We start from the raw sequence: 16337 nt of genomic DNA, 5'->3' as shown, positions 1-16337 counted from the left end.
TTCATAATATGATAGCGTTTCATCATTTTGTAGTACATCCTCAAAGAGAGCTCACCTTCTGGAATCCAAAGGATTAAGACTTCCGCAAGCATGAACTACACGTTGGAGCTTTCATTCCAGAGTAGTCCACACAATATTTTCACACTATGATGATCTAAGACAGGATTTTGAAGACATTGCAAAGAATGATGAGGGTTGGGACAGTGAGTCGTACAACTCTGCTGTTGGGTTGCGTAACATACTCGAGAAGGCCCAATTCATTTATTTGCTCTGTCTCTATAGAGAATTTTTTATTTATACAGACCATCTCCTTTTTCTACTGCATCATAAAACCACTTCTGACATAATTCTGTGCAATACTGATATTGGGAAAACCACTGGTTTCCTCTGGGACATGCGATCAGAAAACATGGTATCCTCTTGCATTGAAAAATGTTGTAAAAATAAATAGTGAGATAAATTTCGGTGACAGGACATTCCAGACGTTCAAAATTTTAACATACCATAAGAACTTCTTGACATCTTAATTATGCAAATGGAAATATGGTTTGACAATTTTGAAAGCATCCAGTTTGTTGAGTTGTTGGATCAAACTCACTTCATAGTTTACAAACAAAGCTTCCCTGCCATTAAACTGAACAATCTTATGAACATATATCCCTTATTTAATAGGGAAAGATTGGAAAATTAATCTATAAACATTTATTCCGATATAGAACATCATTTGTCCCCTCAAAAACGTGTACATTATATTGTCCTCAATGACCTTGAAGCAGTATATATGGAAGTGTCAAAACTTCTCCTCCTCCTCCTCCTCCTCCTCCTCCTCCTCCTCCTCCTCCTCCTCCTCCTCCTCTCCCTTTGTGCCATTAAGCTTCGGGACATTTCAGCCATTTACTATTCTTTTGTCATGTGCCATTCTCTGAACCTTACCCAGGGTCTTCCCTCGCTTCCTGATCAGTCCCAAGATGTACTCCTCCCATTCAATCTGTGGCCTCCCTCATGTTCTTTTTCCTGTTGGTCTGGCTTGCCACACCTGCTTCGCTTTCCATTCATCTTCCATTCTTACTAGGTGACCAATCCAGCCCAATCCTCTCCTCTCAATGACATCCATTAGTGACTCCTGCTGAAGCTCATCTCTCACTGTGGTGTTTCTAATATGGTCTCTTCGAGTTTTCCCAGCAACTTTCCGCAAATATCTCATCTCAATGGCAACCAAATGGCTCTCCAGTGTTTTATGCACTGTCCAACTCTCTGCACCATACAGAAGGGTTGGCAGGTACACTGCATGATATACCCGCATTTTTGTGTTTCTAATAATTTCTTTCTTCCCTATGATTGTGTTGTTTATACCATAGTAAACTTGATTAGCTTTTCTAATTCTGTTGTTTATTTTTGCCTCTAATTTTTCATCCTCTCTGAAAATGGTGCCCAGATACTCAATTTGTTCTACTTGCTCAATATCCTCATTGTTCCACTTGATCTGAAGCTGTACTTTTTCTCCTTTGGTGAACTGCATGACCTTGGTTTCGCTCGCATTCACTTCCATCCCACGGTCCTGGAAGGCATAAGCCCATTCAGTAAGAGCTTGTTGGAGATCCTCCTCTTTCCAAGTCAAAATCAGAATGTCGTCTGCGTAGACCAGTTGCCAACCTTAATTCTTTTAGTTCTTCTTTTACACTACTTAATGACTTGGTTCATGAAGATCACAAAGAGAATAGGGCTCAAACTGTCACCCTGCTTTACTCCCTTCGCCATTTCAAATTCCCTAGAGCATTCACCAGCTATTCTCACCACTCCTTGGACTCTATTGTACATGCTCCTAATGCGGCATAAGAGTGTCGTGGTTACCTTTTCATCTTAGTGCTTCCCAAAGCTGTTCCCTGGGGACCGAGTCAAATGCAGCCTTTAGGTCGACAAATGCAGCTAGAACATCCTTCCCTCGACTGTCAATCAATCACTACTGATCTGCATTTAGGGCAGTCGCCAAGGTGGCAGATTCCCTATCTGTTGTTTTCCTAGCCTTTTCTTAAATGATCGCAAAGAAACTGGAAATTTATTGAACATCTCCCTTGGTAAGTTATTCCAATCCCTAACTCCCATACCTTTTTTTCCTTTTTTTTTCCCTAGTGGCTTTACGTCACGTCGATACAGATAGGTCTTATGATGATGATGGGATAGGAAAGGCCTAGGAGTTGGAAGGAAGCGGCCATGGCCTTAATTAAGGTATAGCCCCAGCATTTGCCTGGTGTGAAAATGGGAAACCACAAAAAACCATATTCAGGGCTGCTGACAGAGGGATTCGAACCCACTGTCTCCCAGATGCAAGCTTACAGCCGCGCGCCTCAGTCCACACGGCCAACTCGCCCGGTACTCCCCTACCTATAAACGAATATTTTACCCAATTTGTTCTCTTGAATTTCAGCTTTAACTTCATATTTTGATCTTTCCTACTTTTAAAGACATCACTCAAACATATTCGTCTACTGATGTCATTCGGCGCCATCTCTCCACTGACAGCTCGGAACATACCACTTATATGATATAGATGTTGATTCCCATAGGGAACCCGAAATACCTGTCCCGAATAAGCAAATCTATAATACCAATACAAACGGTCCGCTTAATGGACACTAAAGTCGTTTCTCTATAACGGTTCTTAGTGTGTATATATGGTCGTGTGTTTGTCGACTTGGCCTGAAAGCACACTGTTCTTCTTCCGACTTTTCCTCTACTTCGTGTCTCAGCCCCCTCTCTTTTCTGGCCACACTGGAAAGATAAATTGCTCGATAGTTTGCACAGTCCAGAGTGCTGCCCTTCTTATGGATACAAACAATAATGTTCTTCTCCCAATCCTTTGGAATCTTCTGAATGCTCCATGCTTGTTGGCATATCCTTTTCATCCGTTTCACCACAGCATTTCCTCCATACTTCATCAATTCCGGTGAAATTCCATCCCAACCAGTCGCTGTACCCACCTTCATTTCAGTGACAGCCTCTCTTACTTCACTCTGCATCATTGTCTCCCCTTCTCCTAGTTCTTCTTCTGCCCCGTTACCGGCGTCTTGTGAATTCTGGTCTGCGCGGAACACATCCTCATAGTACGTGCTCCATCTATCAAGGATGTCCCATGGCCTCGTTTGGTTCTTCTGGTTCCTGTCTTTAATGTTTCTGATTCTCTTTCCAGTTTTGCCTTGGAGGGATCTTAGTATCTTTCAAAACTTCTTCTGATTATTTCTTATTCTGATTCCATTTCTTCACCAAATTCCTGTCATTTCCTTTCTTTTGCCTCTTGTACTTGCCACATTGCTTCATTACGTGCTTCAACATAATTCCTCCAGTCCTCTACCCTTCTTGTTCTCATGTACTCCTTCCAAGCTACCTTTTTCCTCCTTACATCTTCCTTGACTTCCTCAGTCCACCACTTTGTTTCCTTCGTGTGTTTACTGTAGTTTTCCCACATACCTCTTCTGCAACTTTGATAATATTCATCTTAAATTCCCTCCAATTCCAGTTCCAATCTCTCTCAGGTTCTTCTCTTTCTGTTTGCTGAAGTTTTTCCCCCAACTTCTGAACATAATTCTGCCTTACCTCTTCCTCTCTAAATGCAGAAAATCTTATTTTCTCAAATCAAAGATGAGAGGGTGTGGGTGTAGCCTTGAACCTTGTTTTCATAACCAGAAGCCGTTGTTCTGTACTCATTTCTGCACTGCGGAAGACCCTTACATCTAATGCTGCGTAAGCCATGTTCTTAGTGTAACAAAAGTAGTCAGTGCAACTCTTTGCTCCTCGGCCTACTGCCTCGAAAGTTATTTTATGGGTACTTTTATGGGGGGGAAAAGGTGTTGCCAATCCTTAGCTCATTATCAATACAGAATTCCAGCATTGTTTCACCATTGCTATTGATGGTTCATTCTGCTCCATGTTGGCCCATACATCCATGTCCTCGATGTAACCTATTTCCAATCCTAGCATTCCAGTCCCCCATCACAATAACATGTCTACTTCTTTCCCTGGCTTTGTCTATAGCTTTTGGCATTTGAATATAAAATTGCTCTTTATCTACTACTTGCATATCTTCAGTGGGGGCATAGATCTGCACTAGTGTAATACTTTCTTCTAGTTCCACATCCACTGTGATAAGCCTGGAGTTAATAGGTTCCCATCTTGTCACTTTGTTTTCCACTGCTTCGGACATAATGATGGCCACTCCTCCTTTTTCCCATTCATTCCTGCTGACTCCTGAGTTTCTCATTACATGTCCCTTATCCAAATTTATTTGGCCATTACCTTTTCTCTTGATTTCGCTGACTCCAAGTATGGCAAGCTTGTACTTTTCCATTTCTTCGACTATTTCTACCTCCTTCCCCGACAGCAAGGTCACATTCGAAGTACCAATTCTCATGTACCTTTCCGCGCCAGGTTGTTCCCTTGTTATCCGTCTGGCTACTCTCATGTTTCTCTGAATAGTCAATTTCGCTCCACGTGGGTTATTAGCCCTACGGAAGCTAGCATGATGAGAGGGCTGCCCTCTTAGCTGTCATGCTAGCCCATTTTCTGTCAGGGTATCTTCCCTTAGCCTTTGGGGTCCACTCCCTATCTGTAAGGCAGCAGTTTGTGGTTCGCAGTTCCTCCACCTACTCCGCTGTTGAGGATTTTACAAGGTTCCTTCTTCTTCCGCCTTAGTAGCCATTGACTGCCGACTTCTGATGAATTTGTGCGCCATTTCCTACACAAAGGCTTCATCTGGCCTCCAAAATGGGAACTGCTCTGCCTGTAGCCGATGGCCCCCCTTCTGGTTCTCAGGTTTAGTAATGGCCGCCTGACCCTCGGCAGACAGTTGCAGGTTGTACCGTCTACTGTCACATACGGTAGCAGGATATTCCTGACCTGACCGGCGTGTCAAAACTGATTTGCTTTATATTAGTATTTTCTGTGATGACTACTTCCTCTGAAAGAGTATAAGTACTCTGAAGAAGATAAATTACCGAGCTCGATAGCTGCAGTCGCTTGTCCAGCCAGTATCCAGTATTCGGGAGATAGTGGATTTGAACCCCATTGTCGACAGCCCTGAAGATTTTCACACAAGGCAAGTGCTGGCTGGAGCTGTACCTCAATTAAGGCCTCAGCCATTTCTTTCCCACTCCTAGCCCTTTCCTGTCCCATTGTCACTATAAGACTTGTGTGTGTCGGTGCGACGTAAAGCAACTTGTATTAAAAAGATAAATTTAAAAAAAAACCACATACTTGCGTAAAATATATGAACAATAAAAGACTCAGCAGTCTTCGTACCATTTCTGTTGAGAAAAAAGCTTTTGAAGAACTTGAGGAGTGATCAGTTATTGAAGGATCTTGTGATTGACCATTTTGCAACCAAGAAAACTCAATGATTGGAACTACTCTATAAGAAACTTTTAAGGTAAGATTTCGTGCCTAACCATTAATCATCTAATAGCTTCGCCACTGGTTGCCAGAGAAAGTCGAGGTTACACCCTATCATTGCAATGTAAGGCCGTACATCGCGCCTCCAGTGTGGTGCTATCAATGCCAAATATTCAGACACATTGTATCACATTGTTTGAATCCGTCTGTGTGGTACATGTGGAGGAGAAGTGCTCTAACTGCCCTGGTCTTCATTATCCTTAAGATAGGAACAATCCAGTATATCTTAGTGAGAAGATGATCCAGGAGATCAAGACCCTGGATGGTCTTTCCTACAAGGAAGTGCACCATAAATGCAGTTCTATGAATGCACCTGCTAAGATACTAGACTTCAGCACAATAGCACAGTGTCTATCAGGTTCGTCGTTAACTTCAACAACACCTGTGAAGATTGCTGCGCCCAAGGCAGTTGTTGCTTGTGCGAGCAAAACCACGAAGAGTAAAAGGCTCGAGATGTTGGCGACCACCCAGCCTTCCACCACAAAGAAGTATGTGTCGGCGGGGAATCCTTCCCCCAAGAGGTCGGTGAATGCTGTGCCCAAGCTGGCACAGGCGGCATCGTCGACCGGGGCTGGGAATTCAACTCCCAGCCCATCTAAAGAAGAAAAGAACGGGGGGGGGGGGAATGGGGATACCCTTACCAGGCGCTCCTCCTGTGAAAGGGGAATCATGTCCTCCATCATCAGCGGCAGCAGGTTTACTTGCACCTAAACCTGTATGTTGATGTTTAGGGTTTAAAACGTCTCGCTGCTTATAATTTAAAACTCGTTAAAAAAAAAAAGGTGCACACTATTGCACCGTTACAGGGGAATTGTAACGGTTATCACAGACATCTTACTAAGCTGCACCAGCTAATTAGTCAGTTCGCAGTGAGTATAGTCTTTATTCAAGAAACAAATCTCGGACTAGATCATCCAAAATGCCTAGCCCCAGAGGAAGGGATTTGGTACACCGAAACAGGGCAACGAGCGGACAGCTGAATAAACTAACATCAATGCGCAAGAAGGTACTGTGCGCTACGCTGAAATGTGTTGGTTCCCCTGTATTTGAAATGCATTAAACTAGCTCTCCTATTAACTGTTTGTCTTTAGGAGCCAGGTATTCAAAAACGTTTTACTCTATTTTTGTTTCTGACATTTGTAATCTGGGAGGTATTATAAATATGAGGTCCAAGGTAACTTGCATGTCTCTGTCCTACTAAAGTGTTTCTATATAGGAGTGGCAAACCAGATCTAATTTAAGAATCTTGTATTATTGTACTTCCCTTGGAGCTTCTAAAATTTGGAATAGATTTTTTAAAATGTACAGTAATATAAAAAAATACTCATTCGATTTGTGAAAAATGTAGTGAAAACTACTCTCGAGTGGCATGTATTGATAGAATATTTTACTACACAGTACTGCAGAGATAAAAATTGCAGGCAGGGATTTAAAATGACATCTTACGTTTGAGCTCATAGAAGTTAGGAGCTTAGACAATTTAAAGAAATGGACACCTGTAGATCTGCTTCATAAAAAAAGAAGACATGAGAGGAAGGAAAATGGGACTCCCCAGGCCTTGCACACCTGTTGCCATTAGAAGAGAACAAGAATTGACCAATGGAGGTTGGAAAGGAAACTTAAGAGAGGGGCCTGTCACAAGTAAATGGAAGGAATATCAATGCAGCTGGGTTCCATTATGTCATGCTCCAAAGTAGTGAGCCCTAGGGGAAATATCCTTCCTTTGCATTTTTATTGTTATTAGCTTAAAAAATGTCAGGTTGAATGATGTCATTCATATGAGAAGTTTTGAATTACTATCAGAAACTGTGCTGTTGCTGCTGCTTTAGTTTGAAGTAATATTGCATTCTTCAATTTCAGCTTAACTCCCAGAGAGTTCAACTCTTATGGTTCCCGGCGTGGAAATGATGCAGTGATGGCACGTGGGACATTTGCCAATATCCGTCTTCTGAATAAATTTATTGGTCATGCTGCTCCTAAAACTGTTCACATCCCATCTGGAGAGACCGTAAGTAAAGCATATGTGGAATTTTTTTTCAGAAAATGTTTTTACTAAAGTGAGCTTATATATTACTAATTGACAGATCAGTTAGCCTTGGCAAATTTCCTTGTAGTTTCTCGTAGACCTGGAGATACTGGAAGGGATGAAATAACTTCATGTAATTATGGTTGCCAAATCCAAAATGAAAAGTGCCAGTCAGTGTCAGCTGGAAAGAATTTTCTAAAATTCATATAATTCTTCATAATAATCATCATTTTCCTCTTTTCTGGCTGACACTGGGTGGGGGCGAATATGGTTCCTCTCCACTTCGTCCTGTCTTTCCAACATTCCTCATCAAACACTGTGTTCTAGTCCAGGTTCCGTTGTCCTATGCTGTTCATCACAGAGTCCATCCATTGTAATCTTGGTCTTCCCCGTCCTCTCTTCCCTGACATCGGTCTTTCCAATGCATGTCTTGGCAGTCCTCCTTCTTTTGTCTGCCTGACATGTCCACACCATCTCAAGTCTGTTCTCTTCCAGTTCATCACTTAGTTTTTGCATATTTAGCTCCTTTTGTATGTCTTCATTTCTCACTATCCTTCCTTGTCTTCTGTACCATACTCCTCAGGAGTTTTATTTCAGCTGCCTACAGGCATTTTCCAGGTTTCTGCTGCATATTTCGTTATAGGTAAGTAATATCCCTTGTACATTACTTACTTAGCCATCATTGTTACATCTTTATTCCGTATTAATCTCTGTACCTGGTGGTAGAATCCATTCCCCAGTTGTAAGAACCCATTCCCCAGCTGTATCCTACTAATTTCCATATCCATTCTTCCATTTTCTGCCAGTTTTCTTCCCGAGTATTGGAAGTGTTCTACTATTTCCAGTTCCTTGTCTCCAATTTTGATAGTTCATTTCCTTTTTTACTTCCTGTATTCATCACCATTGTCTTGCTCTTCTCCACGTTGATCATCGGTCCCCATTGTTCAATTCTTCTACTCGGTACATTCAGCTGTTGTTGTATCTCCTCCTCATGTTCTCCATAGATCACGTCATCATCTGCAAACAACATTACGTTAATTCTTTCCCTTCTATAATCTTCCCTTGCTACCTATACGATGTCATCCATCACCGGTATGTACAGCAACGGTGATAGTTGACTCCCCTGTCCATTGTCAGTTCCAAACCATTCTTATCTACCCACTGTTGTCTTCACACAGCTGCAACAGTTATATCATTGTTATTAGCTCCCTGCCAATGCCCCTGTGTATCAGGCTTTCCCAAACATTTGTTATGGGGTTGCCCTCGTATGCCTTTTCCAAGTCTATGCAAGTCATTACTATACTCTTCCCATATTTCCAGCTCTCTTCCACGATCTGTCTCAGAATGAATATGGGTTTCACTGTTGACCCTCCACTTTGGATCCAAATTGTTCCTCTTGTAACAGACTTTCCTCCTATTCTCTAATCCTTCTATTCAATATCCTTTCCATTATCCTGGTGACATGGGAGATGATTGTGATTCCTCGGCCCAAATTGTTCCTCTTGTAACAGACTTTCCTCCTATTCTCTAATCCTTCTATTCAGTATCCTTTCCATTATCTTGGCATCATGGGAGATGATCGTGGTTCCTCGGTAGTCACCACACACCTTATCTCCTTTCTTGAATAGGTGTTGTAACCCTCTTTTCCCAATCCTCAGGCAATTTTTCTCTCCATACACACTTGAGTATTCTATTAGTCCACTGGAGTCCTGCTGGTTCTACAGCCTTGAACTTTTCTATGGCTACTTCATCTATTCCCACAGCTTTTCTCATCTTCATATTTTTAACCCCTATGCACCTGTAAGCGGAGTGGTACACGCTCGAGCGGCTGGGCCAGGACTCCACAAGCGGATTGGTACGCCGGGATGCAAGGTCGCATATTGGAGACATTTGTGACATCTGTTGGCTTTTTCCGGAAACATTTGTAATTGAAATCTGTTCTTGGTGTCTCAAAGTGTCACCAGAGTGCTCTGGTATTCTTCTTTGGCAAAGAGAATTGATTAAAATATTGATCGAGAAATCTGTATTCTGTTGTTTACAAAATGGCTGAGAAGGAAGTTGCTTGCTCGTGCGAAATGCTCAGTAATAGCGAAATTCAAAGCATATTTGATGTTTTAGGCTCTGATTTCAGCAGTGTTAGTGAGGAAGAAGTTATTTGTTATCCTGTGGATGAATGTACACGAAATATATCACCAGAGATCTTTTGCGTAGTAATATCGTACAACATGGAATGCCGTATGAACTTTCTCTTGCCCCTCAAGATCCGATTGCGACTGCCGGATTTGAACCTACGATCTTGGTACCTGGATGTAAACACTTTACCACTGATCCTCAGACTGAATCTTAGTGAGACATAACGGCTGTAAGTTCGTATTTGGGATATAGGTTAGAATCTCATCATTCGCTTACTCGTGATTTGTTTCCCATTAGATCCTTATTTCCAAATCAGGCAAATGTTAGGCTCATGTCGTATAATTAAGGCCATAACACACACTAAAGAACATCCGAAGTGAGATAAGTTAATAAAAAATTTAACATTTCAAAGGGATTTTTCATGTGTTATATTTCTGTAATCTGTTTTTGTGTCATGAGCATTGGTGTGGAATTTCTCAATAATATAAAACAGGTCCCGTGATAATACGCACAGTCGATCACCCACTATACTGTTTTAACCGAAAGCTTGCAACACCCAGGTTGCATACGGAAAAGTTGGTGGATTCCTAGCAATGTCAGAGCAAAGAGCAGGTGGGTGCATATGGGTTAACTGCCCCATCTACTTCTCTCATTGCAATGTCTGATTCCTTCTGCTACTACTGGCCGGACACCTTCTGCACATGGTTTCTCACGTTCAGCAGTTCACTGAAATATTCTTTCTCTTTACATGTAACTAATCTCATGTTTAGACCCGTTTTGAAATTTGCTATAATATGCTTACAATTTTTTTTTTTTTTTTTAATTCCACCTTTTCAATACAATTGATTTTATATTGTTAGAAATTCATAATGCTACAACCAGAAGCAGAATTCCAACGTATCCAAGATTTTAATCTTCAGACGCCAATAAGTTATAAAAAAATTACGACTCAAATTTTAACATAAGAAGTCAATTTACAATTGTTTTTAATAAACTAGAACTTCAGAGAGAGAAAAAAAATTAGCCAAATTTTCAACATTATGAAGATATTACTGTGTTTTGGACGTCAATGTTTTTAGAATTAACGGATATTCCAATTTTAGTATAGTCATTCATATTGTTAAGCTTTCAATGTGTTCACAAATTCCTATGTTTATGTATTTTACTACTTAATTTTAGAATTATAATTAAGCGGAAATTTGTCAAAGCAAATTAACAATGACGGGTTTCAACCTTGAGATGATTACATAGGCTGAGGATGCTTGAAATCAAACGAAACATGTCCCTATAAAATAGTGTTGTAGCATTATGAATTTCTAACAACATAAAATCAATTGTATTGAAAAGGTGGAATAAAAAAATACAATATTGTAAGCATATTATATTCTTTCTCTCTGTTCATTATATCTTTTTGGTTTTGATAGTATTACTCCTTTATTCTTCACAAACCCTGTGTTCACTGTTTCATTCCTACTGTTTCTTATAATTCCAAATAATAACTTTTTCCCACAGTTCAAATCTGCCTTTACTTCCTGGGTGAATATTTCCAAACTTTTCTTTGGCTACTACTTTCTTTGAAAACTATTTTTTTGCTTCTATGTATCTCACTGTACTCTCTTCAGTCTTTTGTGTTTTCCATTCTTTCCAAGTATTTTTCTTTTCCCTTTCTTTATCCTTTACTCAGTCACTCTACCATATTTTTTCTATCTCTCGTACCTTCCCTGATGTTCTGTTCGAGAAGTGCTGAACTCCGCAGTCAGAAAACGCAAAGTACGAGCGGGCCATGTAACACTAGAGAGCAAACAGTGTACAGATACATTTGAACTGCATCGGAGACAATGAGAATATTACACCAAAAAGACCTCCAGCACAAAAACTGTTTTAACGACCTTCACTATATGTTTGAATATTCATGTTTTTTAAGGAAAATCTTTTTAGCAAGCACTTCATATTGTGTGTATAATGATTTTTAGTTGTATGTATTTTACTGGGGATGACCCTATGTTGGGTCGAAAGTGATTCAGAAAGTGATGGAACCAACTAGAGGGAAGAATATTCTGGATGTGGTGCTGGTAAAACCATATGAGCTTTATAGAGAAGCCGAATTAATAGATGGTATTAGTGATCACAAAGCTGTTTTCGTGGTAGTTAAAAATAAATGTGAAAGAAAGGAAGATATTAAAATTAGGACTATTAGGCAGTACCATATGGCTGATAAACCGGCATGAGGGATTTTTTAAAAAGTAACTACGACCGGTGGAAAATGGTAAATAAAAATGTAAACACACACTGGGATGTGTATAAAGCAATTGTTGAGGAATGTGGAAACAGGTTTATAGCTTTAAAGGTGGTAAGGAATGGTAAAGATCCATTATGTTATAACAGAGAAGTAAAGACACTAAGAAGGAGGTGCAGGTTGGAAAGAAATAGTTAGAAATGGCTGTGAAAGTGAGGAGAAATTGAAGGAACTTACTAGGAATTTGAATGTAGCAAAGAAGTCAGCTAAGGATAACATAATGGCAAGCATAATTGGCAGTCATACAAATTTTAGTGAAAAATGGAAGAGTATATATAGGTACTTTAAGGCAGAAACAGGTTCCAAGAAGGATATTCCAGGAATCGTTTATGAACAAGGGGAGTATGTATGCGAGGATCTTCAAAAGGCAGAAGTATTCGGTCAGCATTATGTAAAGATTGTTGGTTACAAGGATAATGTCAAGATAGAGGAGGTGACTAACACTAAAGAAGTATTAAAATTTACCTATGACAACAATGACATTTACAGTAAGATACAAAATTTGAAAACTAAAAAAGCAGCTGGAATTGATAAGGTTTCGGGGAATATACTGAAGACAATGGGTTGGGATATACGTAGGTGGATCAAAAGGTTAGTTGCACTAACGCGCCGCTGCAGCGCGCTGTGTGTCGCAAACGTGGGCACAGCGGAGGAAGAGACAGACACTGGCCACATGTCTGTTAGGCAGGTTGCTGTGGTGTCTCGTCTAGTATTGTGTGAATAGCGGCCAAATGCAATGGCGCGTCAACTGGACATTCACTCCAAATATGAGGTGCGTGCGACAATCCGATTCCTGTGGGCCAAAAGGAAGAATTGCATGGACATTCATCGTGAAATTAGTGCTGTGTATGGGGAGCGGGACATTTTCCGGCAAGGTATCGTAAAATGGTGTCAGCAATTCGAAGCCGGACGCATGGATATCACGGACAACCATCGCGAAGACAGGCCCGCAACGTCCAGGACCCGTGCAAAGGTCAACAGTGTGAATGCGATCATTAGACAGAACAGGTGCATTAAACTGAGAGAAATCGCGCCGCAGCTGAACATTTTACAAGTAACAAGTAACTAATCTCATTTTGTTCCGTATTGAAGATACAATAAGTAAACTCTTTCAAGATTAAAATTATTGTGTCCACCTTTTCAATACAAATATATATATATATATTTTTTTTAGTGATTAAATTCTACATGAATGAAACACACCAGTTGGACAAACCGGGAGGAGCTTTTACACAAGATATATGGAACTTTACAATGCTTCCAAGCATAATAAGTATTCGGCCATGAGCCGACATATGACTGAAACAGGCCATAAGTTCACCTCTATAGAAAATGATTTGACGGTCATTAAAAACCTAAGCAAAGGGAAATTATTGAACGAAACAGAAAACTTGTACATTTATTTGGACCAATCTTATAACAAAAATAATAATCTTAACGATGCCATCGATAACAAAAATCCGTTATACGAAACAACTCCGAGGTTAATCCAGACCGTAAATCAGAATAAAGTTCCCAGTATGTTTAAATCACAGAACGCATGCGCTCCAATAGCCACGCCTAATGCCAGGCCCGCCCAATCCAATTCAAGTAACGCCTCTCAAGCAATAATACAGACGCACAATTTGAATATCACTCCCCCTTCCCCACCAGGCTTCACCCCTCCGCTTCAGCATCGATACTACACTAGAAGCAAGCTTAGCCGTTTAGACACAACCGGAAAAATGGATCCCAGCTAACGTCGACAAGACAAGTAAGTTCATACGATAAACACTCACTCTACTTTATTACCATATTGGGTTCCACATTCATAATTCTAATTCCCCGTTTTTTTTCTTATCCAGTTACAGACAACTCATATTCCTCCCAGATTGAATATGCACCAATGGGAAGTTTATCCACAAGAATGACGGAATATTTTTATTCCGATAAACAATGATTGAAATCAACAATATGTATCCTACTTACACGCTTCAACCTTAAAACATAACCATGCTTCTTTCTAAAGGAATATTCAAACTGTTTCAAACCCTAACATGAACGACTTTAACCAAGGTTCCGGTATTGTTAAAATTTCTTATGACTCAGCCGACCATATCTGCTGATGAAACCCCAACTCACGCAGTGATAAATTCTAGTCAATACATTTTGTGAAACCCCTATTCATGCTTGACCAATCCAATCCACAATTGGAATTCTAGTCGTTATAAAATAAGTTCATTCAAATTTCATTGTTCATAATACGAATAGAATTCAGAATAAGGTCAACGAGATTTGGATAAGAAATGTAATTAAAGCAACGTACAAAAGAAAGCCCTCTTAAATTTACAATTACATAAATTTCATTTATTTTTGGCCCAAATGTTGTCTTCAATCAATCAATCAATCAATCAATCAATCAATCAATACTGATCTGCATTTAGGGCAGTCGCCCAAGTGGCAGATTCCGTATCTGTTGCTTTCCTAGCCTTTTCCTAAATGATTTCAAAGAAATTGGAAATTTATTGAACATCTCCCTTGGTAAGTTATTCCAATCCCTAACTCCCCTTCCTATAAATGAATATTTGCCCCAGTTTGTCCTCTTGAATTCCAACTTTATCTTCATATTGTGATCTTTCCTACTTTTATAAACGCCATTCTTCATTTGAATGGATTTGATTTCCAACTACATGTGGACTATAAATTGTATATTAACGATTTTATCCAAGATTCCGGTGTTGTAAAAATTCTTATGACTCAGGCGACTATAACAGCTGAAGAAACCCCAACTCACGCAGTGATAAATTCTAGTCAATACTATTGAGAAGCCCCAATTCAAGTTGTGATCAATCCAGTCTGCAATTGGAGGTCTGGTCATTGTAAAAAATGTAATTCATTGTTCATAAATTCTGGCAAGGTTAATGCACTTATTGTACATACTGTACATATTGTAAACTGTGTAAATAGCATAAGACAATTGTATTTAGTAATAAGTTAGTTTACTATAAGTTCCTATGTTTATATTTTTAATTCTTCACCTTAGGATTAATATAGGCTGAAGAGGCCCATAACTAGGGCGAAACATGTCCCTAACTGGTGTGTTTCATTCATGTAGAATTTAACCATTAAAAAAATAGATATATGTATATATATATATATATATATATTTGTATTGAAAAGGTGGACACAATAATTTTAATCTTGAAAAGTTTACTTACTTGCAGCTGAACATGTCGTATGGCAGTGTGTTCGCCATTCTTCACGAGGACCTTGGATATCGTAAGGGGTGTCAAAGATGGGTCCCACATCTTCTCACCGATGAGCACAAGGCATTTTTGCAACGCTATGCCGCAGACGGCAACGGGTTTCTGCGGCGAATCGTCACAGGCGACGAAACATGGGTCCACCACTTCACCCCCGAAACGAAGTGAACATGAATGGAGTGGGTGCACCCCTCATCACCACAACGAAAGAAGGCCAAGGTTCAACCTTCAGCTGCTAAGGTTATGGCACCGGGCGAGTTGGCCGTGCGCGTAGAGGCGCGCGGCTGTGAGCTTGCATCCGGGAGATAGTAGGTTCGAATCCCACTATCGGCAGCCCTGAAAATGGTTTTCCGTGGTTTCCCATTTTCACACCAGGCAAATGCAAGGGCTGTACCTTAATTAAGGCCACGGCCGCTTCCTTCCAACTCCTAGGCCTTTCCTATCCCATCGTCGCCATAAGACCTATCTGTGTCGGTGCGACGTAAAGCCCCTAGCAAAAAAAAAAAAAAAAAAAAGGTTATGGCGACAGTGTTGTTTGACATGGAGGGTTTGCTGCACGTAGACTTCATGCCGAAAGGAACAACGATCAACGCAGCGCCATATTGTCAAACGTTGCACTGGTTGCGTAAAGCGATTAAAGAGAAGCGCTGGGGGAAATTGAGCGCCGGTGTGATTTTGTTGCACGATAATGCAACATCTCACAAGGCCTGCCAAACGAGAGAACTGCTGCTGCGTTTCAAGTGGGAGGTCTGGCAACATCCACCCTACAGTCCCGACCTAGCGCCATGTGACTTTCATCTGTTCGGTAAGCTCAAAAAGGAGCTTGGTGGTCGACGTTTCCAGACCGATGAGGAGGTGAAGGCCGCTGTCTCTGAGTGGTTGCAGAACGCTGGAGGAAATTTCTATGCATCCGGCATCGACAAGTTGGTTGTGGTACAAGTAATGAAAATCATTTTATTTTCCGTATTGAAAGAATCTCAATAATAAGATAAGAGAATTTATTGGACTCCAACCTATTCAATACATTACAGGATGTTAACATTTCTAGTTAAACATCGTTAAAATGGAGACATGTTTCGCCCTCCATGTGGGGCATCATCAGTCATATCAAAGCACCTCAAAATTAAACCAGACGTCTGGTTGGAAATTATTAACATAATATGTAAGAAAGAATACATTAAAAAACACGTACAAGGTC

The 16337-nt window shown here is 40.4% G+C and overlaps 1 protein-coding gene across 1 annotated transcript in view; it reads left to right on the top strand.

Moving 5' to 3' along the window:
* Positions 1-16337, top strand: part of LOC136863926 (cytoplasmic aconitate hydratase) — a 781251-nt gene that overhangs the window by 671885 nt on the left and 93029 nt on the right. The window contains exon 15 of the mRNA XM_067140355.2: positions 7303-7450. Coding sequence (XP_066996456.1) covers positions 7303-7450 — 148 coding nt within the window. The remainder of the gene's footprint in view (positions 1-7302; positions 7451-16337) is intronic.

The sequence above is a fragment of the Anabrus simplex genome, chromosome 2 (assembly GCF_040414725.1).
Source record: "Anabrus simplex isolate iqAnaSimp1 chromosome 2, ASM4041472v1, whole genome shotgun sequence".
Taxonomy (NCBI): Eukaryota; Metazoa; Arthropoda; class Insecta; order Orthoptera; family Tettigoniidae; genus Anabrus; species Anabrus simplex.
The sequence above is the reverse complement of the archived record's forward strand: the minus strand, read 5'-3'. Positions and strand labels throughout refer to the sequence as shown.